At 34.5% G+C, this 26,580-nt stretch overlaps 1 protein-coding gene across 2 annotated transcripts in view; it reads left to right on the top strand.

The window, feature by feature from the left end:
- LOC142340195 (potassium voltage-gated channel subfamily KQT member 1-like) overlaps positions 1 to 26,580 on the top strand; it is a 113,081-nt gene that overhangs the window by 83,537 nt on the left and 2,964 nt on the right. For both annotated transcript variants that reach the window (XM_075390707.1, XM_075390716.1), the window contains 4 exons: positions 7,597 to 7,803; positions 17,734 to 17,852; positions 19,839 to 20,233; positions 21,491 to 21,686. In XM_075390707.1, the coding sequence (XP_075246822.1) occupies positions 7,597 to 7,803; positions 17,734 to 17,852; positions 19,839 to 20,233; positions 21,491 to 21,686 (917 nt within the window). The remainder of the gene's footprint in view (positions 1 to 7,596; positions 7,804 to 17,733; positions 17,853 to 19,838; positions 20,234 to 21,490; positions 21,687 to 26,580) is intronic.

Genomic DNA, 26,580 nt, shown 5'->3' with positions numbered 1-26,580 from the left:
CTAGTTCATGTCTTAAAAAATTAATTAATCATTTGGAAACTTAAAGAGTGCCTTTTCCAACCTACTGCCGATTGCTCGTTTTTGTAGTGGTTATGAAGATGAAAAATTTTCACTGGTTTTCTATAACGGCCCGTATTTTAAATTGTTAGATAACAATTGACCAAGCGGATTTTGACGAGCTAAAATATGGCAGTTATAATTGATTAAAGAATGAGTTTCTGGACAATATTGCATGTTAATTGATTGTTTTGATTACAATTTTGTCAGGAATAATTGATTGTAATACACTTTGCTGAAAAACAGCATTTACTTTGAAAAAGTTGTACATTTTTTGTTTTCATTTTGAGCGTTTTGGCTGAAATGAAGCTTTGAAATCTGGGCTTCAACAATAGCAATTATTTTCTTCCTCTTTGTTTTCTGTCATGCAAGTTTTCTTGCGATCAATTTTCCATCTCATCGTTATTTTGTCTGAATGAAAATTGTGACAAATGTGAAAATTTTGTCTTGCGAAAACTGATCAGCTGCTAAAACCCTCAGGCAAGTTCTAAATATGTTAATCACCAAGAAACAAATTCATGGTGTGATGGGTAGTTCTTGTTGAAGGAGGAGGTTTCAGTGGGGGAGGGAGTGTGGGAGGGGATTCAAAACACCGAACTCTTAAGTTCACTGCATAAAAGTGTGGATTCTAAAGAACGTCCTGAAATAATTAACACAACAATGTCAACAATGTTTTGGTGCCTTTGGAATCAAAACAAAATCAAATTTTCGTATTTTCCGATTGTAGAATTTCGCTACCCGGACCCGAGTGTCATAGACTTTCAGTACGGAATCAGTATATTTCAATAGTAAGTCGACGATTCAGTACTAAATCAGAGTAACCGAATGGTCTTTTTGTTAGCCAAGTATGTGCAGTATAAACCCAGAAAGCATTTTTTTCTGATATTAGGATGTACATGTCATTATAAACATAAACTTGAAATGGTGGTCCAAAAATTATTTTGTCAAATCAAAGCTCTTTAAAGTAAACAGAAAAGTTGAACTGGACCTCATTTCATTGTTAATTTTAGACCTCATCCATGCATATCATTTTTTTCTCCAATAATTGAGGTTCTTTTTTTAAGGGAGAGTGAACTGAGGAGTTATATCACAACTTTTTTTAAAACAGCTAAAATCGTTAATAAATTGGAACATTGTTCCCTTGACCTCTCAGATCATCATTTATTAGTGTTTTCACTAATGTCATAAATGATAGAGTACCACAAACTTGTACCAGTTTTAAGAAGAATCATTGTAAGTAGTAACAAACGTGTACACCTTTGTGTAACAAATCTCAAAAAAGACTGAAACTGACATTTTTAGTTGGGACTCTATTTTTTATGTTGGGACAACCCAGTGCGCGACCCCACGCGAGGACTTCCAAGATCCTGGGAAAACCACGCGAGGACTTGCAAGATCTTGCCAAGATCTTAGAAACGCTCGCGTGGAACTTGCACGTACTTGGAAACGCTCGCGTGGGAATCCAAGATCTGGGAAGTCTTGGCGTGTTTTCCCAAGATTTTTTGCAAACTAGGGAGAATGGTTATTTATTGCAGAATAACGTTGTGCTTACTTGTTAAGGGCCTTTTCTGGGTTAAAAAAGCAGAAAAACCAAGAAGATCACCCTTCCAGGAAATACTGTGGTTCTTGGAAGTCTTGCCGTGGGATCCCAAGATCTGGCAAGTCTTGGCGTGTTTCTCTGAATTTTCTTGGAAACTAGAGAAAAAGCTAATTTAACGTGAATGACCGTATATTAATATATACTGATTTCATCAATATTGGCGAGATAACTTACAATGGTTTTACTAGTCTGTGTAATCAAATTTGAAAAGACCCTTATAATTATATTGTTGTAGACATGCCTAAAGATAAAATACTTATGGTAAATTAAGAGTTATTTGGATTGAAAGGATTGACCTGGTTGAGTAGTTACCTAGCTTTAAGAACTAACCAACCTTTTAACTATCTAGCTAAAGTAGCTCTCTGGCCAACTGCAAAGCAGATATTTTTCGGAAACATTTCAACCACAGCTCATTAGTAAATTTTATTAACCATTTAATTACCAGCACTACTAACATTCGAAATCCTTCTAGTTAATACCAATACATGACATGAGACATTTGTTTCAGCCACAGCAAATTTGAAACCGAGTTGTATTGGTTGTGCACTTATGTGATCTGTTTGATATCTAGTATCAAATTTATTTTTATATATATATATATATATATATATATATATCATATAATCACTTTTGAGTTCTATGATTTATATATGTTTTAATATTATCTCGTAGTCAATTATAGTTTTTATTAAAAGCTATAATCTCTTTATCAGCTTCATTCTAATTATAACTACCATAGCTAATATTCATTTTATCCTCTGGATAAAACTAACTAACAATCTTTTAGTAACATTCAGTAACATCCATCGTGTCGAATATACTTCCATGGTGAGTTTGTTGATTAACATTTTTTTTCAAAGGCTGCTATTATAAACTGGGGATATTTGATACCACTACTCATACCAAGATCAAATAAGAAATTAGTAGCATTATCTATGGAATATTTTTGGTTAGAAAAAGCTAAGGTCAATTATATTATTTTCTTTTAATCCTTTTTGGTACTTTTATGCTATTATCATTACTCTGGGACCTATTGAAGGTACACACCATGATATATATCGTCTTTTTAATTTTATCATCGTTATGTACTGCACCAGCACCAGCATTAACTGAATGCAATGTTCTGTCTTTATTGTTTCTTTTTAGTATTATTTTAAATCCTAACCCCATATAATCTCATTCGAATAATAAATAAAACCAAATACAGCACTCATCTTTATCATCAAATACATATGACATCATCCACTAGCAGCATGATTACTTTTAAGTTGACTATCTATCGGCTTGATGTCTAAGAAGACCACTATCATATTAATCAGTAGCTGTGAGTAATTTATACGTTAATAGATTGGGGTGACAATGCTCTTTATATTTAATAGTCTTATCTCACTAGTTTCAAGTTCAAATGAAGCAAATTGTGCTAGTATACAATAGTTAGTTTTCTAAGTTTAGCATCGTTACCAAAAATGTCACCAGTATTATCTGATACAATAAACTTGATCTCAAGGCAGGAGTCATGCATATTTAAAAAGTTTTCTTCTCTTTTGAGAATGATACTAATGATAGTATTAACTGTGTTCATTTGTGCTACTTTAATAGGTTTAAATCTTACTCTCGTATATATCATTATTAAAAGCACAAGTTGTATCTATTTTAAGGTCTATTTTTATGGTACGAAACTTAATTACCAATTGGCTATTAATTAATTAATAAAAATGACAGATAACCATATATTACGTGAACTACAAAATACAAATGATGCCTTGACTAAAAGCAAAGATAAATATACGGTTAGAATGACAAGGCCATTAGAAAGATATCATTTTAATTAACCTATACTTAATACAAAAAAATAGGTTTAATTAGATTATCTTTTTTAAATTCAGTGCTTAATTTAAGTGAAAAGAATAACACGATTGTTTATGCAGTAGAGGACATTAATTCTATTAGTAACACTAAATAACCTCCAATAATTAGTACTAAATCACCTGGAGCTTATGAGAATCAGAAAAGGCGGAAATGAATAAGAAAAGAAACAAAAATTAATCCAGTAATTACCCGATGAATATACAAAGAAACAAAAGACGCATATAATAAAATGTGTAAGGGGTTTTAATATAGATAATTCAATGTCATCTTTACTAGGGCCTAATAAAGAGATATATCGTTTCGGTAAATATACAGCAAGTAAAATTGTTGATACAATGGGGTTTAAAACTATTAAAAAACCATTGTAATATATCTGGTAGTAAAGATAACGGCGAAGAGAGTAATATATTATATACCTTAAATCTAACTGAACTACCTTGATATATGACAATAAATATATCAAAAAATGTTTAAGATCAAAATGTTGCAAAATATTGTCTAATAGGAGTTGTTATAAGTCTATATATATATATATATATATATATATATATATATATATATAAATATATTTATATATATATATATATATATATATGTACTTTTTTGAAAAAATTATGTTTGATTGAAAAATATGACAAAAAAAATTGTTTATTTTCTTATAACCACAAGGTTAATTTAGTAACCACAAAGTTTAAGTTACATGTTGTAATATTTAAAATCAAACATACTACATCTTTCCTTTGAGAAACTAAATTTAAATTAAAAAAAGACTCAGTCTCGGTTTCTAGTTTTGTAAAATAATTTATGAAAATAAACCTTCAAAGCCTTCAATATTTTTGTCCATTGGAATTCGTATGTGCCTTTTTTGCATCTTTTCTTTTATTTGTTTTGAAAAATTTTGTCGTTAAATTTTCCTTTCTAAGAACTCTTGGAAGTTTATTCCATTTACGAAGGAAGTTGCTTATAATTGAATTTTGACTGCATTTTGATTTACAATTTGTTGTGAGACAAAAATCATATATACGATTAGTTACTTTAATTTCAACGTCTCCGATTATTGTGAATTTCTTTGGTTCTGTATGTTTGTTTGTGGCACAATATAGAAAAGTCTATTTTTTGAAGTTTTGGCTCTTTGAAGTTGTGCGGGAAGTATTTTATTTTCAAGAAGTAGTTTATGAGCAGTGTCATATTTGGTTCGAAAAAAGCAAACTTTTGTGCCCCATCTGATTTGTTTGTTTATTCTGTCAATTGAGTAAGATGGCAAACTTTGAAAAAACACTGCACTTAATTCTAAATGCGCCAAGACAAGTTATCTACAGAGGCTTACTCGAGCCTTTAAAGATATTTGATTGCGTATTAAAAAATTGATCTGATAGCTAAAGCCATTTTACTGATCACATTAGTAAGTTGTTTTTAGTGTGTCAACTCTTTGTCAAGAATAACAATTAAATATCTGCATTCATCTGTTGGCTTCAATGGATTATTTTTAAAATCAACGCAATTGACAGTTGGTGACTTTTCATTTTTGAAAACCTTTATTTCCGTTTTCCCTTCATTTAGAGTGACCTTGGTTTGTTTCAAATTTTGTTCAGTTTCCGTCAATGTATTTTGAGCCTTTGCTTCTAAACACTTCGTTTTGTTTCATAACATAAAATTGCTGTGTTCTCTGCAATTTTTAAAAAATTCGAAATCAAAATTTCCAATATTTCCTCGTCGAAGTCATTTACATAAAGTATGAATACTAGTGGTTCTAGCACAGTACTTTGTAGAACATCGTGAATTATAATTTTCCAGTCGGATTGAACTATTCCGTTTCTGCCACACTGTTTCCAGTTGATTAGAAAAGAATTCAATAGAAATCTCGCGTTTTTTCCAAAATTATTTTGTTTTAATTTTTGAAGGAAAAATGCCCAAGAATTTTGAATTAAAAGCTTTCGCTAAATCCAAAAAGATGGTTAAGACTATATCTTTTTCTTCAACGTCATTATTTTTTTCTGTCAATGCAATTATTGTATTGAGACGACTTTCGTTTTTGAAAACCAAATATTTTTTATGTGAATTATTTTATTCATATATAAATGTTCCGACATTTGCTACAGGAGAAGTCTTCCAAAATTGTTTGCTAATATTGGAGTAAACAAAATTGGTCGATATTTCTCACGGTTATGTCTGCCGCCTTTCTTATAGATAGGAATGACATAGGCTTCTTCCAACAAATCAGGGAACGTGTTTGTGTTTATACACTCTTCAATAGCAATATGTAAATGTGTTTCAAGGAACAACTTACAAACTTTCAAAGCTTAGGATGGTATTTGCACTGGTGCAGCTGATTTTTGTGTTGGTAGTTTATCAATACCTTTGTATAGTTCTCATCTGATGACCGGCCTGAAATAGATTTCATTTCCATTAAAAATAAAAGAAGGCATCTTAGGAGCAATTATTCCGCCGTTGTAAAGTCCAAGTCGAGCAAAACGATTAATCAAACAGTTAGAAAGGTTAATTCATCTGATATTACGTTAAGGCCCCTTTTCAGCTTTGCAAGTTTTTCTGTCTCTTTATTTGAGTTAGTTTTGTTTTTGATATTTTTCCATTGTTCTTTTGAAGTTGTGAGATTCTCGATAAACTGTTTTGTATAATCGTCAAATGCTTTACGAATTTTCTATTTACATTGTTTCTCAGAGTTTTCTGTAAATGCTAAAGAGTTGTTGATGAGAATATTTTTTCATTCATTGAACACACAAAGCTTTTCGTCAATGAGACTGCGCAGTTCTTTTGATAGCCACTTTTTGTGCTCCTGTTTTGCTTTCACTTCTATTGTTTTCAAAGTTGCGTGAATACTTAATACATTTTGTTAAATGTCAATAAATTTTGGAAATAAATTTCAATGATTAAATTTCATTCTAATTTCAATGATGATTGATATACAATACTGAAATGATCATTTTCAAGTATTGACTCTATTATATCTGTTTTGAACATTTGATTTTTTGAAAACAAAGCAGTGGTCGATAAAATAAAATTTTCATTCATTTGTCCATGTTGCTTTCTTGGTGTTCACGTACTGAAGCCAGTTGTCTGCAATGAAGTTGTTAAGTACTTGTTTCCAAGTTTCTTTAAATATCTTTATGTTGTAATCGCCAAACAGGATTAGATTATCAGTGCTAGAATAAACAATTGAGATTTCTGATGCCATTTCATCGAGGAAGAATTCTGAAAGTTTTACGTTTGAACAAAACGCCAAATTTATGAGCAGTTTTTCTTTCACAGGCTCAGTAAAACCTATCCATAGTAATTAAAAAATACTCTGGTTGATGGTGTTCAGTTCATGTTTCAGTAACAGCTAGGAAAGACAACTGGTCGAATGTTGTCAAAAAATTTGATAATTTTCGTATTTATTATCCAGGCTTCTACACTTCATGTACCAGAACTTTTTCAATTTTTTTTTCAATTTTTCTATTTGAGCTGGGCCTGGTTTTATTTCAATATCTCCACTTTTATGCAGAATAGTTACTATGACGGAAAGTAAATACGTAATATGATGAAACCAAGCCCTAGTTATATTTTGGGGGTAAAATCTAACAATTCCACCTTTACTCCACATTACCCCCTTATCTTACATTTTTTTACCCTAAAATGTCCCCCCTAATCTTAAATTTTTGAGGGGTAAATTTTGGCGGTGTAAAAACTAACAATCCCCCCTTGCTCCACATTAAGCCCCTATCCGTACCCCCTAATTTTGCCCCCCCCCCCTAGTTTTCGTTTTGCCCCCCTAAATTCAACCCCTCATCTTACATCTTTTTGGGGGTAGGTTTTGGGAGATAAAATCTAGAAAATCCCCCCCCCCCCCATTACCACCCTAATCTTACATCGTTTTACCCCCTTGAAACTACCCCTCATCTTACATCTACCCCTCATCTACCCCTCTTACCACTCTTACAGCAGTTTGGGGTACGCGACAGGGAGGTAATAGGTAATTTTTACAGGGCGTACGGGACTGTATACAGAAGAACCTGCACTCTAGAACCTGACAGTTTAGGGTTGTGATGTTCCACACAATAATGCAATTTCAGGTAACCCTGACAACAGTGGGTTACGGCGATGCGACTCCGAAGACATGGCCGGGAAAGCTGACTGCCTCTTTTTTTGCCATAATGGGCATTTCCTTCTTCGCCCTGCCAGCTGGAATCCTTGGCTCTGGATTTGCCCTCAAAGTCCAGCAGCAACAGAGGCAGAAACACGTCGCTCGCCGGAGACAACCGGCTGCATCCCTCATTCAGGCAAGTGTACCTGCCTTCATTACGGTAACAAAATTATCCCACAGTGATGCTACTTGACGCCTATTTTTAATATAACCGAACTATGATCATGTACTTAAAAATGTAATGAAATATCTTCTAAATTCAGACAAATTTGTCTCTGAATCTCGTGATCATTATTTGTGGTCGGTATTAGCCAACATGATACCTAACTTTTTTCAGGAATAAAATTGCGCACGGTTCATCAACAATTAATACTGCACGTGCTTCTTTAGCTCGTAAAGCAAAATCAACCATCAAAAAAAAAGAAAACATTATCGGATCTTAAGCTCAAATTAAGTAAAGTTTGCCCACAATGGGTTTTTGCGTCCTGTGTGTTGTTTTGGTGGACGGGAAGTTCTTGGGATAGTCATATACTCCATTCGCAGGAGTCACAGCTTTTGTAACCCTTGTCTGAATAGCCCCTCACTTTTAGAAGCCAGTATTTAAACAACAGTATGACCCTCCCTCCCTCCCCCCCCCCCCAAAAAAAAAGAGGAAGAAAAGAAATTTATCCTTGCCGTTCTTTTAAGACAAAGAGAACGCTACAACATCCAAAGCTATGCACGTACTATGCAACGACCTCTCTTTGGATAATTTTAAACAATGCTGGAAGATCAATGACTCCTTTTGGGCAAGCATAAACTGTAGAACTAAAATATGCGAATTTAAAAGGATCCAAGCTTGCTGCAAGATTCACTGTGTGCAAATGGCAAGCAATTTCAATCGTTTCCAGCAAATTTTCGCAACCGCATATTGACATTAACCAGCTTTGATTTTGGCAAGAGATCATGCAAAGCTTTCTTTAGAACTTTCTTTTTTATCAACAATTGTGAAGCAATTCGGCGTGCAAGAGGGTGTCGTCAGAATGAGATCTGCACTGTAATTTGACAATACGAGTCCGCCCCTTTTTTATTAGATCTTCAACATTTGTGCTCGACAATGGTTTTGATCGAAACGTACCAACAACAGTGAACCTTCGGTCACCCATCAAATTTTGCCTGTCTATCAAACGATCATATGGTAAGTCGACATAGCAACAAGCTTTGCACATAAATCAGAATATCTTCCCAGAACAGCGCAATTTATAGGGTGATCGTTCCCGGGTCGAGGTGTCACCGCTAAAAATCGCCAAAAGATGTAAGATTTGCGGTGAATTTGAGTAAAAGTGTAAGATTTGCGTTCAATGCGATGAATGCGATGAAAAAAAACTTTTAAGCGGTGAAAATTTTTTTTTCAGCGCTTAAGCGGTGAAAGAAAATTTTTCACCGCTACAAGCAGGATGCGGTGAAAAAAAATTTTCACCGCTACCAGCAGAATGTGGTGAAAAAAATTTTTTCACGGCTACCAGCAGAATGCGGTGAAAAAAAATTTTTCACCGCTAAAATTGCAAATCTTACAAATATTCACCGCACTAATTTCAACGCTTATCTTATATTCACAGGAAATATCATTGAAGTAAGTGACAGATGGCGCAGTGGATTACGAAGTTGGCGACACGCATGAGGTAGAGGTTCGAATCCTTGTAAGGAAGTTTCTTTTTTGTAAGAATTCCGGTGAATGCGGTGAAAAAAAAATTTCACCGCAAAAGTCAACGCAATTCTTACAAAAATTCACCGCTTTCAGCGCATTCAACGCTAAAAGTTGCGGGCGCTTTGCGGTGAAAAAAAGTTTTTTTCACCGCTATTCACCGCTAATCTTACATTATTTTTTGACAAAACCACGACCCGGGTTGAGATGTACGTAGCACTCATCTAGATAACTTGTCTAAGTGCGGCACTGTTTTTCATCGGTAAACACTTTCACTGGTCTGCACAATAGGAGAAAAAAAGTCCATTACCCGAGGGTCGAAGTTGTAATCAAATCCACCTCCTCACATAGTCCTGAAACAAAAGTTTGCACTCATTATTTGTTCCCAAATTATTTCATTCCTAACTAATTCTCTCTTTTTATTAAATCGAAACATCTGCAAATTTAATTTTTGACTAATTTCCCCTCATTTATCAATATATAATTTCCCCTCATATTGCCTGATCTAATAAATCAATTTCTAGCCAACTCTCTTTCTATAATTTCATAAATATTAAAATTGGTTTTTCGCACAATTTCCCCGAATTTATACTGCCCAACAGTTTTCTTTCATTTCTAGCTAACTAAATTTTAATAATGCCACAAATGACAAAACTAATCTTTACGGAATTTCCGCCTCACTGTTAGATCTAAAAGTTTTCTTGAAGAATTGGTCCTTTTTTCCAAATTCACTCACCTAGTATAATAGCGTTGCTTTGAAAGCATTTTATTTCAAACGCTCTCATTATGACGTATAAACAACTATTGATGAAGGTCTTGCAAGACTTTTCGCCAATGAAGATTAAAGTTATTGGATCCAGTCAACAACTCGATGTTCTGCCAGACACCACTAAACAATTTTTTGACAGCAGCTTCACATCCTCTCAGATTGGGGACGTCGGCTAAGATGGTCATTGCTTCCCTACCACCCATTGAAACACTAGTTCCCAGCTCCCAATTAGCTCAAATTTGAAATGATGTCGCTTTACGTCTCGATATGTTATGTTTTTTCCCCAATTGTGTGGCATTGTCATGTATGCAGCTCTTTGCCCTGTGATTAATTATTTGGTTCAACCTATCTTTTCGGATGCAGACAAACCCATCTGATCAATCCATGCGTAAGATCAGGGCAGATAGCAGCAGATGTTGGTGCAAAAGCGGGTGCTTTTTGGGATAAATTTGTTATCGAAAACAAATTAATTTGGGTGGGGGTTATTGTTCTAATGTGCTAATAAAACATGTTGTTTGTTATTTTGATTTAGAATAAATATATTAGTTTCCTTTGATTGCGAGTGTTTTGTATGATTGTGTTTTGTGTTCTGAGGCTCTTGTCGAAAGTCACTTCCGTTTGTTTTCGACAAAACGAAGTCATATCGGTGACATCCTCGGCCCCAATTGTAGGATTACGATCTGTTGCTGTACTGTATGATATCGGCGTAAAATCAGCAAGATAAGAAGACAAGATAAGATAATCAATCGCAAATATAATAATCGGAAAAGGAAATTTGGGAGGAACTAAAGTATGGGGACTGAAAAGGGGACAAACGAAAATGAGCAAACGAATATCCCGAAAATAAATTGGCGCGAAAAAGGAACTGCAAATAAAGTAACGGTTCTTGGCTATAGATCGCAAAACTTGGACATTTGATGTGAAACTTGGCAATGATGTGACTGCTTGCATCAACTTTTAGAGACAAATTGACTCACAATTCTTTACCATTCCTTATTGAAAACTAAAGTACATATCCGCTCGAGAGAGCGAGAACACAAATATAAATCATTTGTTTATTAAAACTTTGCTTAGCTTGATGACTGGTCTTATTTTCTCACCTTGTGGAGTTCTCAGTTTCACGGAGCGTACTACACCATCAGAACCGGGGTAAGAGTCACTTCCGTTCGTTTTCGACAAAAAGAAGTCACGTCGGTGACAAAATCTTTTCGAAACTTAACTTTCATACCCAATTGTCTTCTAGAGTTTAATTACTTGTAAAAGGTGTTGAGTTTGCTTTTTCATCATTATACAGAGGCATTTTACTCTGGAATGTTTTCGCATCATCCGTGACAACTCCCAATAAAAAATATGATGACAAAAAAGAATAGATAAGGTTGATTGCCACTGTCGGCCAAAATCGCCCCTCTCTGAGGAAGCTCTTTGCTTTTTTCGTGAAGCCCTCCAGTCTCTTGCTCTTCAACATCAAAACTCCCGATGTTTGGTCCAAGTTGTAACAGGAGAAGTGTAATTTGTTGTCACATTGAAGTGTAATTATTGACAAAAATGAAATTTTGTAAAATGAGAGAAAACAATGGATTTTTCAAAAGCTTAGAGTTAAAAAACAGTGGCTTAGTATTTGTCTAACAAATTGAAACCTTATTTCACTTTTGAAATCAATTTTTATTCTAATAGTAACATTGTGTTGACTTTGAAGAGTTTGAGGGGAAACTATGCCAAAATTAATATTTTTCAAGTATCAGAAACTTACATTGGTTACCTGTAAAAACAGCGAAAGTGAAGTTGGAATTTACAGACTGCAGACAATAATGTGGATCATTTAGAATCGGAAAGACGAAGGATGTCATTATCTTACCAATTATAACTCCATCGCCCCCTGTGTCCAGTTGAATGTTTGATATGGTTGTTTTTTGGAGTCTCATGAAACAGATAGCTCTAACTGCAGTAACAAGACTAATTCAAAATTTGAAATAAGTGGTTCACCATTTCTTCACATACAGACAAAGACATCTGATCAATCCATGCGTAAGATCAGGGCAGATAGCAGCAGATGTTGTTGCGAAAGCAAGTGCTTATTTGGGATAAATATTTCGAATCTTAAGTTCCAAATGCAATTGTCTTTCAATTTCGTTCACTGTAAGAGGTGTTAAGTTAATTATTACTTCATCGCCCAATGTGTCCACTCAAATCTTTGACATGGTTGTTTTTTGGATTCTCATGAAACAGATAGCTCTAAAGATAGCAGTAACAAGACTAATTGGAAATTATGAATAAGTTGGCTCTTGTTTAAGCAGTTATAAAAAATAAAATATCTCGGCCACTTAATTTTAATTAGTTGACTGAAGGTACAATTTGCTGATAGCTCAAACCGTAAATAGTTGAAGGTTTTTTCAATTATTATCGAAGAAGACGATCCAGTTTCCAGTTTTATTTACAAAATTTAAGCTTTGTTTCAACTCTGTTTTTCACCCTTTATCACTGAACAAAGAATGAAAGAGTTGTTTGAGGTGGTTTGTGTAACTTTTTTTGTGGTTACTCTCCTGTAGGAAGCCGCGCCTTTTGGTCGAAGAGTTTTGCTGAAACAGTATCGGAATTCTTTGTTGAGCGGAGAACTTAACAATATCGTTGCAAAAAAGGAGATTTCATCCAGCTCCGTTGTTCATCCCGAGTCTTCTGGCATCAACGTGATACATTGACCTTTTTATCTTTTGTTTATCTTTTGACCTTTCGATCGTTTCTATAGTTTATCTTTTGACCTTTATACGCTGACGATGAATTGAGATACTTTCATCATTTGAAACGGAGATCTTTTCTTTTCATAAGTAACTAAGGTGTTCTCATTTGAAAGTGGGTTATTCTCCAAAGTAACTGCGTTCTCTGAAGTAACAATTGAGTTTGAGAACGAAGAGATAAATAATATCACTGGTGTCTGGTATCTGGTTCTGGTGTCTGACACACGATCCATAGTACCGAAGGTCACCCCACAAAGATAAAAAAAAACGGCGATGAGTCCAGGGGAATGTTTTAAAGCCGGAAACGACTAGAATGTTTATAATAAAAACAGCAACAAATAAATTTGGTCCTCCAAATTTTACAACATCGTCAGACTGGATTTCCGAAGCGCTTTTTAAAATGTCTCTCACGGCTTCTAAAATTTTTTGTTTTTTACTCGCGTACTATAGAGCTTGCTGAAAAATCTAAAAAATTGTAGTTTCCACAACTTTTCCCGTTGAAACACTGAAGTTGCCGTTCAAAGGTGTTTAATGGTTTAAATTGAATGTTTGGCCCATGTTTTGTGAGACAGTGCATTAAAAATCAAACTTAATACGCTAGTCTGATTAATTAAAGTCAGTAGAGAGTTTTTAAATTATAGGATGCCCCATTCTTAAGCAATAGTCATTAAGACAGGTGGGAACCTCTTTATTGTGACAGAAAAGAAATAAAAAAATCAGATTTATCAAGCTTTTCTAAGAAGAGTGAAAAAAATCAAGTATTGATTCCTATAATTAAAAAATTAGAGGACACCAAAATAATTGAATTCTTATCTGCCTGGTCTGTTGAGGTGAAATATACCAGCAATGGTCCAAACACGCAACCACCACAGTGGCTAACTAATTGCAACGCATCTAATATCAAGAAAAAAGAAATATTAAAAAAGAAAGAAAAGAGAACGGTTTTTGATATTGTTTACTTTGTTGGCGTGAACTTCCTACCAAAGGCTGATCTTGCACATTCTACAGAAACCGGTTCTGCTGATGACAGGCTGCAAACAGGAGTCATTATCGAGAACGAACCATTTTTCGACTGCATGTAAATAATAGTGAAGAAATTGGAGACGCACCGCTAAGTTAAATGCGAACAACTACGCCAGACAAACAGGCTCGTTTTGCAGGACAGAAGCCTTGCGGACTCATTGGAGGGAGAGACAAGACAAGATTGACAAGGATCTCAATAACAAGAGCTGATTGTCATCGAGTACAAATCTGTACCTCAATTGAAAATGAAATAATTATCAAGTTCAACTTTGTTCAATTGCTTAAAACAGGGCTGAGAGGAAAATTTCTCAATAAAAAATTACCGAGGAAATTGTTGGGGGATTATAAAGAAAGAGAAAATTTGAACGATTATTATGTATTTTTTAGGGATTATTGTGCAAAATGGTTCTGAATGGTTTTTATGGAAAAAAATTTTTCTGATGGAGTCCTTTAAAAATTTGTCCTTATGAGACCATCTTGAAACAGAGAACTGCACACGCCACCACGCAAACCCATCGATATTTTCTTGCAGTCGCTTCCAGTTGAAACAAGTTAACTGTTGTTCGTTCCATGTCTGAAATGAATTTTGAAAGTTGGCAACAAATTTTTCGATGACAATTTATCAAAATGTAAGCTTTTTGCACTATTCTATCGTGGTGACTCGCAAAAAGTTTTCGCAGCGGTAGTTAGGCTGGACAATGAAGACATCAATATGAGAATGACCGCCCAGATGCTAACTTTGTTAGAAGAAGACTATCTTCTTCGACGTGCTTATACGACGTGCTTATAGGTTTGGGAGACGATATCATCCATACCAAATTTGTCTTTTTGATTCTCAGCTATCAAAATGGTCTGGACAAAATGAAAACAACCACACAAACAAGTAATGAGCTCTTACCGCCGGTGATTAGATGCGGAAATTTAAATTTTAGGGCTTTCTCAGAGTTGCAGAGTTCAGGTTCGTTGTGCAATTAGCCCAGCAAAAGATGACGATTGCACAACTCATAATTGAGCAAATTCCTGGGAGCCGAATGAGACATCGTGGTGCTAAGTAGACAGTGCACTGTCATCCGAATGCTCAAAATAAATCAATGCCGAGATCATGTTTTAGACACTGTCAAAATAACATTTTTTTTGGCAGTTACCAACAGTGGATCTCAAAAAGACTAAAAAAGATTGCAATGCCAAAACTTAATGCTTCCTCCAGATGACACAAAAAATTTGAAAATAATAATGTAAATAATAAGTTATTATAATAAAATATAATAAAGTTATTATAATAAAGTTATTATAATAAAGTTATTATAATTTGAAAATAATAATAAATTTGACCTTTAATCTGGTTATTATAACTGTTAGTATTTAAAGCTATGTTTAGTGTTCTTAACCTAATTTTTTGCTATTTGATACCCTATGTTTTCTTGTTTTTCCCCAACTTTTCTATCCAATGTTAGCCATTGAGAAGTCTGAGTGATAGCTGAAATAACCGAATCAATGAAAAAACCGAGTTTAATTAAATAACCGATAATCAGAAAGTATTTTTTGAGCAATTAATCTGCAAAAAACTGCTTAATTTGATTTCGTCTGAGAAGCATAGATGCTTAGCAAGGATTCAAAGAACCGAGGAGTTTGTTTGTGCAGATGATCAAATACGATATGAGTAATCTCAGGATGTAGACCCTTGAAGGTCTTGTGTAATTCACCTGACGTTTTATTCGTCTTACTGCGTTTGTTCCCATCTTTCATACTCTATATTTTTTGTGGATTGTGCAATGTGCTTCCCTGGTTTGGTCAATTATTCGGTGCTACTTTGTGAAATCTAGTAATCTTTTGGGGGTATTTTAGGCCCATTCAATTAAAAGTGAATGCGGATTTTTTTAAAAAGTGATTATTGCTTCCAGTCCGTAAAAGCGCGAAATGCGGTCCTAAGTTAAGTTAAATTTAATTAAGCGCAATTTCGTTCGTGAATAGCGCTTCGGTAAAAAAAAATTTTGCGGTGGAAATCGGTTTTAACTTTTCAACTTTGTTAAAAAATGAAAAACACTGGGTGGAATCTCCATTTAGGGCAGCGCCTTTCTGTCCGCGGAGTTCGAAATTATGTTTCACACGCACAAATTATTAGCATGGGAAAGGTGAAATCTGATACTAAATACGAGTAATTTTACTCAAAGCTTGGTAGCGGTAGACAACCGTAATGGTACCCGGGTTGAAGTTTCTTTGATTTCATACAAGGATCATATATGATTTCATACTGTCCATACTTGATTTCTTAGTACGATCCTTCTATGAAACCAAAGAAATCATATATGATGCTTGTATGATTACCAAGAGATCATATATGATCCTAGTACGAATACCAAGAATCATACATCTATTTTTCGAAAATCTTTATCCATTTAAGTTTTTTTGTTTTTATTCGGTGGGGCATCACCTATATGATACCCCGGCATCACATTGTGATCCGCCAAAAGACCTTAACGTACAATATCAATTGCAAGTTGGGCACAAAATAAGGGAGTAATCCGAACAAATAACAAAATTTTTGACATACTCTGAAGCCAGTTTATACATATAAATGCTCATTTATAAAAAAAAATTAATCAAGAAAAAAATTGGATATCCCGTCAAATTCGTTTTCTGAATACGTTTAAACCACAAAGTTACTCTTTTAGCGCACACAAAGAATCAAATGTGGATTGCAAATGCGATATAATAATTTAATAAGTCCTCTGACTACATTATACGGGAATTTGTGGCACCAGTCCATGTATTATGTGTCATATATGACCTTGTATGAAATCCAAGAAATTTTTTCAACGTCAATGGAAAATCAAAATTATACAGTTTTTAGTCTTTGAATTTTTTTGTATGATCCTTGTATGATTTCTAGGAAATCATATATGGTCCTTGTATGACTACCAAGAATTCATACAAACCATACATGACCTAGTATGATTACTAAGAATCATATATGACCTAGTACGAAATCAAAGAAAGTTGGATGATCGTTGACCCGGGTATTAAACCCCCTGATTTTGACAGTACCTCTTTCTCTCATCCAAAGTGAACTGTTAAAACCTTTATATGGTGCTTCATACATCTCGGTAAAACTTTTTTCTGACTATTCTCACTCTTAACACTCAGCACAATTTAATTATGGATAATTTCTCAAAATATTCTGCAAGCTAAAAAGTAGTATTTGCGTAATTAGAAACAGAGTTCAAAGATTGTTGCTTGGCTTCGTGCTGAGAAATTTGCAAGATAGTGGATGGTTCATACATTTTCAAGCAAGATTTATTCGATTTGAATGCTTCTTCCTGAAACCGCTCAAAATTTTGATCAGAAAAAAATGAATAGAGCAAATTGCATCAATCATTTTTTCAACCCTTTTAGTGAAAGAATTTGAATATCTCATTTGTTTGCAAATTCGTATAAAGATTTAAGCAAGTGTAGCATAATGATTCTCTGGTGAAGGTCTAATAGACTTTCATTTACAGAAAAAAGATCTGCCAGTTTCCTCGGAGGGATCTTTCTAAGAAATACATTATGATTTGTAAAACATTGTGCTGATTTGTAAAACGCTGTAAAGCAAGTTTTTATGCTTACCCCAGTTGAGAGGTCGACTTATGATGAAATACCCCCCACCCCCATGAAAGACCGTTGGGTATGGAAAGACCGTTGGTTGACTTATGAAAAGACTTTAGGTCGACCCTTACTATGAGGTCGACCGTGTATTTAAGCTAGGGCAATACCCCCCCCCCCCAGGTCGACTTTATAAGTCTTTTCATAAAGTCGACCTCTCAACTAGGGTATTGGTGGCCACTTTAAGACTGACAAGTGTTGTGTTTTGTGTTGCAGTGTCTTTGGAGATGCTATGCGGCCAATGAGGACTCGTTATCTGTGGCCACGTGGCTCATCCACGTCAGACCCAAACACTCTAAAGACAGTGCTGGATCTAATCACTCCAACAGGCCAAAGTTAGTCTTCATCAAGCCACAAGGAAATCCTAAGTCTAGTTTTACATGACTCTGATCAAGTAAGTCACTGAGAACATTGGGCATTTGTCGTGAGTCGCGTAGCGATTCGAGATACAAAGCCAGAATTTCGGAATGATTTTTACAGAGTCACGTAACGCTGCTCAAAAACGCATTTTTAAGTTTGAAAACGCCGAAAATTTATGGAAGTCAACTTCTGGCTATGAGCAAAAAAACTTCTGGCACTAAACATTTTCGACAATTTAAAATTTGCTGTTTTTAAGACTGTTCGAGATTAAAATTAAAGGTAAAAAGGGTTAACATAGAATTGAATTAATGAATTTAAACTTATTCCTCTGGAAAGAAAGTTATTTGTTCTAGTTCTTTTTACATACGATAGCATCTTACGCGCATCAACCGTGCATCTGTAGTATAAGAAAAGAAGTATCTGTAATTTAAATCTCTTTTGACTGGTGAAATAAAACCTATTCAATTTACCTGTTCAAAAGAAGTTATGAAATCAGCTTATCAGTTTGATTATCAGAAACACTTCGGGAAGCACGTATAGGTTTGGTTGTTAAAAATTAACTATGAGAAGTTGTTACAAAATACTTTGATATTACTCATGATACTCATGCAGATGGTGATTTTGCACTTTATCACTTCTTCCTGCTAAATCAAACAAGATGGCTCTTGCGAGTCTGTTCGTAGCACACTACGTTCCAACAAGCCTATGAAGGTCGCAAAACATGTTTGAAACATGCTATAAGAAACCGTTGGGAGTATACGAAAGCAGCTTATATGCATTGGAGAAAAGTTACTAGTACTTTTTGAACCAAAAAATATGCCGTCTTCTTTCGGCAGACAAAAACAAAAATTCTGTAGCACATTCTAAAAAGATAAGTGTAGTACAATTTCAAAGCTAGAGACACAGACAAACAATACAAGCACGCACACATCGCAACCATTGCACACATACACATACAAAACAAGAAACCCAACAGCCGCAAATGTTTTTTTGGCAACTGATCTTTACTCAAGGTTCGTCGCCGTTATTTTAGAGGTCATCTTTGTTATATATATATATATATATATATATATATATATATATATATATATATATATATATAACTAATACTATGGCTAATACTTTAGCTAGAGTTTATACTAAACCACTCAGTTACAATCAAAGTTATCTGTTTGAAAAATGCATAGATAAAAGGATGGTTTTTTAAAGAAATATGGAGAAGAGATTTATTATATGAAAAATTGGATGAAATTAAGGAATTTTGTATTGATGTAAGTGAATATATAAAATTACATTATGTTCATACATCCATTGAGAAAAACTAAATTAAATTGGCCAAAGTAAAACCTAATATAAATTTAATAGATGGGAGAAACAAAAAAAATAAACACTTTTAGTTATACAAGACTAGGAGGGTTTTATTGAACAAAATCAGCATGTAAATGAAGTAGTTGAAATTTTAGCTTGTTATAAATAATGTATAAATGTATAGGAAGTGATAAAAAGTTAAATAGTCATTTTTCACTAAAAGGTCATTACGTTGGCTTCCACAAGCATTTGATAACAAATTGTAATGGATAAAATTATAAACGTTTTAGTGGTGTTTTACGTGCAACTTGGTTTTACGTGCTTGTTACATGGTCTCACGAGTTACACTATATATCGACTAGATACGTCCACTGAAGACAGTGTGGATAGAACCCGAGCTATCCGTCTGATAAGGGATAATTACCAGCTTAACTCGATATTAGTGGATTGCACTAAATGAGACAAGAAATGATAGTTTTGAAAAATATTTGAGGGGAAATAGAGTAATGTGAATATGTGGTAGTGGATATATCCAATACTGTAGTAGTGGATAAAACAGGGGAAACAATCAACAACGAATGTACGTTAGCAGTGAGTGGTTGGTTGGTTGGTTCCCTGTTTTATCCACTACGATCGGATCGTTTTACTTTCAGAAAGCAGAGCTCTTTTCTGAATCGGATTCAAACTTCACGGCAGCGCAAATCAAATCCCAATCACAATCAGCTCGATTCCCTCACCAGTGACAATCTGCGATCAGCAGTTGGTCCGTTTGGGGGTAATGCACCCTCACGCCAGGGTTCTATCAGGAAGACCCACCCGCAGTACTCTGGGGGCAGCAGTAGCCGGACACAATTTGAGCCCAGTTTGGCTCATCAACACAGCCATCAGTACACAGGCTCACACTCTAACCTGAAAGAGTCGCTCAAGATATCGGACTCGAAAAGGTCATCAAGGCAGGGATCCATCTTCAGTCTCCAATTCGACTCCTTCCCAAACCCATTCAGTAGCAACCCCAACTCTCGCAGGAACTCAGCCGAGTCAGAGCAAGGTTGGTGGGCACATGCTCAACGACTACTAGCATTAGTCCATAACAAGGTCAACATTTATTCTCAGTAAAGTTACAAAGTAACAATAACGCCAATAAAACTTTGTTTAATTTTTAGTTTCCTACTAATATAGAAAGTCCTTGACTGCTTGATTTTCAAGGGACCACAGCCCACCCTGAGCAATTGCGAATGGATATCTTGTAGGGTCATTTAGGATCCATTGTCCTAAGTGCGGAGGCTATTTCTTAAAAAAGTGGCAATCAAGATATGGATACACCTGATTTACGTTAAGACATTTAGTCAAGACATTAAATGTCTTGATAGTCCGCCCAACACTTGAAATAACTCATCGTGACCTTTACAAGCGAAATTTTATTGGGAAACAATTTTTCCAGTTTCCCTGAGACTATTGTGAGTTGTGCAAAATTTGATCAGACTCATTGGTGGATGTTGGTGAAGTTATGACTGCGAACTGTTCTTATAGATAACCATCTCTTCTGGGCTTTGCTGGTTAATGTCACCAAATGAGGGAGGGGACAGCCAGTCAAAGTTTTGTATTCATTGATTCACCCAATCAAATGGGAGTAGGAGGCAATCGTGCGACCATAACTGATTCCACTTAGATATTTGAAAGAAAACAATGAACGAGAGGGTAAGAAGAGCAACATAAGATTCTGTCTCGAATTCGAAATCGAAATAAAATGTCTGTAATCAAATTGAACTGGAAACAAATAGAATTATGATTTAAGGACACCAGGAATCAAATTTTCATTTATGGAAGGTTGTTTTCAAATATCAAATATAAACTTTTATTTTGTGCTCAGCTAGCAGAAAAGTTGGTAGGGTCGTCTTGCGCCATGTTGCACCCGGGTCAAGGTTTGGGGGTGAATTTTCGTAAAAAATGCGGTGAAAAACAATATTTTTCACCGCGTGTTTCTTACATCTTTTTGAGGTCAATGCGGTGAATCGCGGTGAGTTATTTAATTTCACCGCGTTCTCGGTATTCTTTAAAAAGGACACTTCCATACACGGGTTCGAACCTCTTACCTCCTGCGTGTCTTCAACTTCTTATTCCTTTGCTAAAACTGTCACGTACTTCTATAATATTTCCTGTGAATTTAAGTAAACGTTGGAAAACAGATGCGGTGAATTTTTGTAAGAAATGCGGTAAATTATATTACCTTTGAGTTTCCTTGACATTTTGAGTTTTATTACGCTAACGTTTTTTTGTGATAGTGTTGAAATGTTATATTTTTCAGACGAAGAGAGTCAGATGTTGACGAAGCTGCGTCCATGTCACAAAGTTGCCATCCGGTTTGTTCGCAAGTTGAAGTACTTTGTATATAGGCGCAAGTTCAGAGAAGCCCTGAAACCCTATGACGTCAAAGATGTCATCGAGCAGTACGCTGCAGGTCATGTTGAGCTACTATCCCGGGTCAAAGAGATTCAACAGAGGTCAGTACCAAGTGCTCTGAGAGGAATAGCTATGCCCCAAATGCAGTTGGATTTGAAAACCAAATGCCTTTTAAGTTAAATTTTTGAATTCCGGGGCCGAGGTTTCACCCTTAATCCACCCCTAATTAGCTGGGATTAGAGTGTAATGCAAATTCAACTCCTATTTATCAGGGAAAAGAGTGTAAGAGTGTAATTTTTTTAAAAAAATTACACCGTATTTACACACTTTTCTCCACTCTTTTTGCACTCTTAGCAAAGAGTGCAATTTAGGGTGGACTGATAAAAACTTACACTCTTATAGAACTACCATTATAACCAAAATGAAACGTTGAACTGTTGTAGTAGTTGGCTGAATGGTAAATGCAGAAAGCGAAAGTAAAATGTTAGACATAGGGAAGGTGGAGGGGTCGATCCTCACTACCTCCTTTCACCTTGATTTTTTAAAATTACACTCTTGTAATTACACTCTTCCACCGTTAATTAAAAGCGGAGAAATAGGGGTGTAATTTTTTTTATTTTTACACTCTTTTCGCCGTTATTTTTGGGGAAAATCCTCGGCCCGGGTTACATCATCTACTTGGCATGCTTTTGGAGCTATAAATGATGTCTATAGTGCATTTTGTTCAACACTGCAGTAAGAACTACCTGTATAACCTCAAAATAATTCCACCAAGCATTGCTATGGGGGGATTATTTGAAATAAGACTGGTATAGTGCCAATGGCACTGCAGAACAATTTTGAGAAATGGCGACTAGAGGTAGTGAACAAAGTTCTATAACGCCATTAAAACGAGAACAAGGAGGCTCGGTAATGTGCGTTCCCACAAAATGTTCCGACCCCGCTGATCCACATTTTGGCTTAATTGTCTACCAAATGAGGATGGAAAAGAAAACTTATAAAAACTCAATTTTTTTTCGAAAATAACTAGTGTATGAATAAAAAATTGCGTTCAGCTCAAATCAATCAGTAGACTTAAAAAATGCTGCTTTAGAAGGTCGAGGAGATTTGCCATTATTAAGAATACGAGACAAGAGGAACAACAAAACCAAATAACAACAAACTCGATAGTCTATCTGTAGAAAATTTGATAACATAGACTAAACAGCGGCAGATAAATCCTAAGCTACACAAAACAACTAATTCAGTAGAATTACTATTTTCTTCTGCACTAATTGTTCTTCACTGGAAAAGATTGGGAACCAGTCCTTAATACGAACCGGTAACAAGTAGACAAAAAATAACAAAACCGGCTAACATAAAAATTACGCTCTTTTTTTAAAGCAAATGGTTCCAAAATAATGAGAACATTTAGATATGAACTGAAATCACTAAATACATTTGTAATAATATCATTCATAACTCCGTAAGATAAGATGTTGACACCTGTCATCATTAAGATTTTTTCGTACTGCTACAAAAAAAACAAAAGCTCAAATCAATTGTGCAAGAAAAAGGTCTCGAAGCCGTTACAACAATATTCTATTCCCTACGAATAGGAAATTTTTGGTTATGCGTTTTTTTGGACGCCAATAAAGTGATATGTGACCTCTCAATAATGAGACTATGTAACAAGTAGACAAGAAAAGAGCAAAATTAAAAACAACCTTTTGTATTTTACAAAAATTGTTAATCTAAAGGCCATGAAAATGATTAGCTAGACATTGAAGTAAAAATATAGGTCTATTTTTTCCTCTAGGGGAAAATATTGAGATCTGTTTTGTTCAGAATATGTCTCATGTTTACAAGAACAACGTCAAATACAGACAAAAACAAAAAACAATAAAAACTACTTTTTTTCGAAGCCTTTAAAACCATATTGACTTCAACTAAACATTAGATATGTTGAACTTTTTATGCCAACAACCTGATATGTCACCTCTAATTAATGGGACTAGGTGACAAATAGACAAAAAAGAACAGAAGATACAGAGCTAAAATAATTTTTTCAGCAGTATGCAACTATCAGCAATAAATTAAATTTTTTAAACAAGTTCTGTTAATCCTCAGAATGGAGCCCTTTGAGATCTCTCTAATCGGAAAATGTCCATACGTTAACAAAAGTAGGGTCAAATACAGACAAATATCACAAAAGAAAAAGAAACGAAACACCGGTGTCAAACCCGTTATAACCATAATCAATTCGCTCAAACCTTTGTTCAACTGCAACTTTTTTCGACACCGAAATTGTGATATTTGATATGGAACTAACAAAAAAGGTAACTAAAAGAAATAGACAAAAAACAACAAAGGACGCAACGTTCAGAAATATTTAAATTTTCGAAAACAACCTTTTTCCAAGACATGAGAACCATCAGCTATTATTTCAATTAACTAAAAGGTTCCTTCAGTCCTACAGCGGAAGTCATTGATACCTTTCATTTGTCAAAATAAGTTAGGCGTTTAGAAAAAGAAACTCAAACACAGACTAAACTTTTTTCAAATTACTTTTTTGTCAACGAAACCGGCTTCGAAGCCGTTAAAGCTACAAATTTCGTAAAATTTTTTTCCAACGGGCATCTCTCTTTCTTTCTTTGCCGATAAGGTGATATCTGATTTTTATTTTTTACGACTGGGTAACAAAAAGACAAAATAACGAAAAATTCAAAGCTAAAAATTATACATTTTTTAGAACATTTATTTACAAAGTCATGAAAATCAATCAGCTGTTAATTTAATTATCTGAATATGTTTTCATATATCCGTACAAAAGTGTTTGAGAACTGTCAAAAAGCATAAATTCTCGTACGTTTAAAAAAAGAACTTCACAAACAGACCAAAAACGATTTCAATTTTTTGCGAAAAAAGCCGTTGGCGAAGCTATTAAAACCTTAATTATTTCACTAAAAAATTAAATATCTCCAATTGAGTTAAAAAAGATTTTTTGAAACTTTTTTTAAAATTTATTGAAACAATCAGCTATAAATTAAACTTACTAAACAGGTTCAATTAACCTCCCAAAGGAAATTGCTTGAGACCTCTGTTTTGTTAGAAAATGTATTAAGTAAACGAAAATAACTTCAAATACCAACAACTATTGAAAAAGAAAAAAACAAAAAAAGGGAGTCAAACCCGTTATAACCTTAATCAATAAAACAATTTATTCTTTTGTGAAAAGCCGTTGTGCAAGCTATTAAAAGCCATTATTATTTCAATGAAAATTAGATATCTCCAATGGATTTCATTCGATGCCAAAATCTTATATGTGACCTGTGATTATTGAGACCAAGTAACGAATCGACAAAAGAACAGAACATGAAAAATTTGAAAATATCTTTTACATTTCTTGAAAAAGTTATCATTAAATTTAAGAAAACCGTCACCTAACTCATAAAACCTGTAAATAGGCTCATATTTTGCTCCATCATAAGAATCGCTACCATTGAGACTTCTTAAGATTCAGAAATTCTGATACGACTGAAGAAGAAAGGCAATTAAAGACAAAACTGAATTAAATTACATTAGATTCTTCTAGAAAACGGTGTCGAAGCAGTTAAAACAATAATCTATTACTTAAAAAACTTAGGTTCAATTGTGCCTTTTTTAACACTAATAAAGTTACAGTTGACCTATTAATAATTTAATAAAGTTACAAAACCAGCATAAAAGGATCTGAAGAATGGGCAAATGTCCAGAAATAATATTTTTTAATTTAACTGTGAAGCCAGTAGCTTTGAAGCCAAGATATATGAAATTAAAACGTAAACGCGCAAAGGAGAACAAATTTCAATTAAGCTGAAGATGCATTTTGTGTTCACTGAAATTAAGCTGCAGGTTGAACAAAAAAGATGTGAAAAGTAGGGCGAAGTTCTATAATCCTTTTTTTTTACTTTTAAAACACGTGATTTTATCTCAAAACAACAAAGAGCTTTCGACTAAAAAGCTTAAACACAATTGCTCATGAAGGCAATTGTTCTTAAAGCCAATGGGACCTGTCAATTGTGCGCCTTGATATGAATGGATTTTTGGATTTTACAATTCCAGGATCAGACCAAAACTAGACTTCTTATTACTCTTCACTATTGAGAACATGCAATGGTGCGCAGTTTAGTGGATACAGATATTTTGGCAAAAAAATCGCCTATCAAAAAAGATGCTGTTTTTATAATTATTGGTATATATTAGCATGAACACCGGCATTTTTTAGACCCACAAAACTTTCAAAGAGCGGAGAGTTAAAAAGCCCTCTCTTGAGCTGAATCAATTTGTGTCAGCAGATTTCTGGTTTCCACGTCCGTCAATTTTAAGCAAAGTTGACTCAAAATTCCTATTTCGGACAATTTTCGATTAAAAAGTCCGATTTTTTTTAAACAAGTACCAAAAATTGGAGCCAGGAATTAGAGGAAAAATTTTGTTGAAAGTCTTCTTTTATCTTTCGACGAAAGAAACCACTTTAAAACAAACCAACAGCAAAAATATTTCAAATTTAAAATTATCTTAGAATTATTTTGAAAAATTAGTTGTCCAGTGACTAACTTAGTTGTCCAGTGACTAATTACTTTTGAAAAGTAGTTGTCCAGTGACTAATTACCTATTCCAGTTAGACTTCCATAAGGTCTGAGCTGCAATGTTGCCTCCAAATCAATATTAGGATCACGGCATTGGCCAACTGTTTGGAAATACAGAAACCTTCACCAAAAATTGGATAGTTTTTCTTTATCTGCATTCAAGTTTTTTGAACACTTTTTAAAATCAGTGTTTGGGCGACAACTTTCGACAAATAATGTTCTGACGAAATGACAGAAATGGGCCACAAGCCTCAAAATCTCAGCTTCTAGGATAACCTCCCCCTCTCCGCTTAAGGTTTTTTCCAATCAAAGTATTTTCCGACCAAAAGCATGCGAAAAACCACACATATACATGTATTGAAAAAACCACTCTTACAACATGAAGGAT

This window comes from Convolutriloba macropyga, chromosome 1 (genome assembly GCF_964194025.1).
Source record: "Convolutriloba macropyga chromosome 1, txConMacr16.3, whole genome shotgun sequence".
Classification (NCBI taxonomy): domain Eukaryota; kingdom Metazoa; phylum Xenacoelomorpha; order Acoela; family Convolutidae; genus Convolutriloba; species Convolutriloba macropyga.
This window is presented reverse-complemented; position numbering and strand designations above follow the sequence as displayed.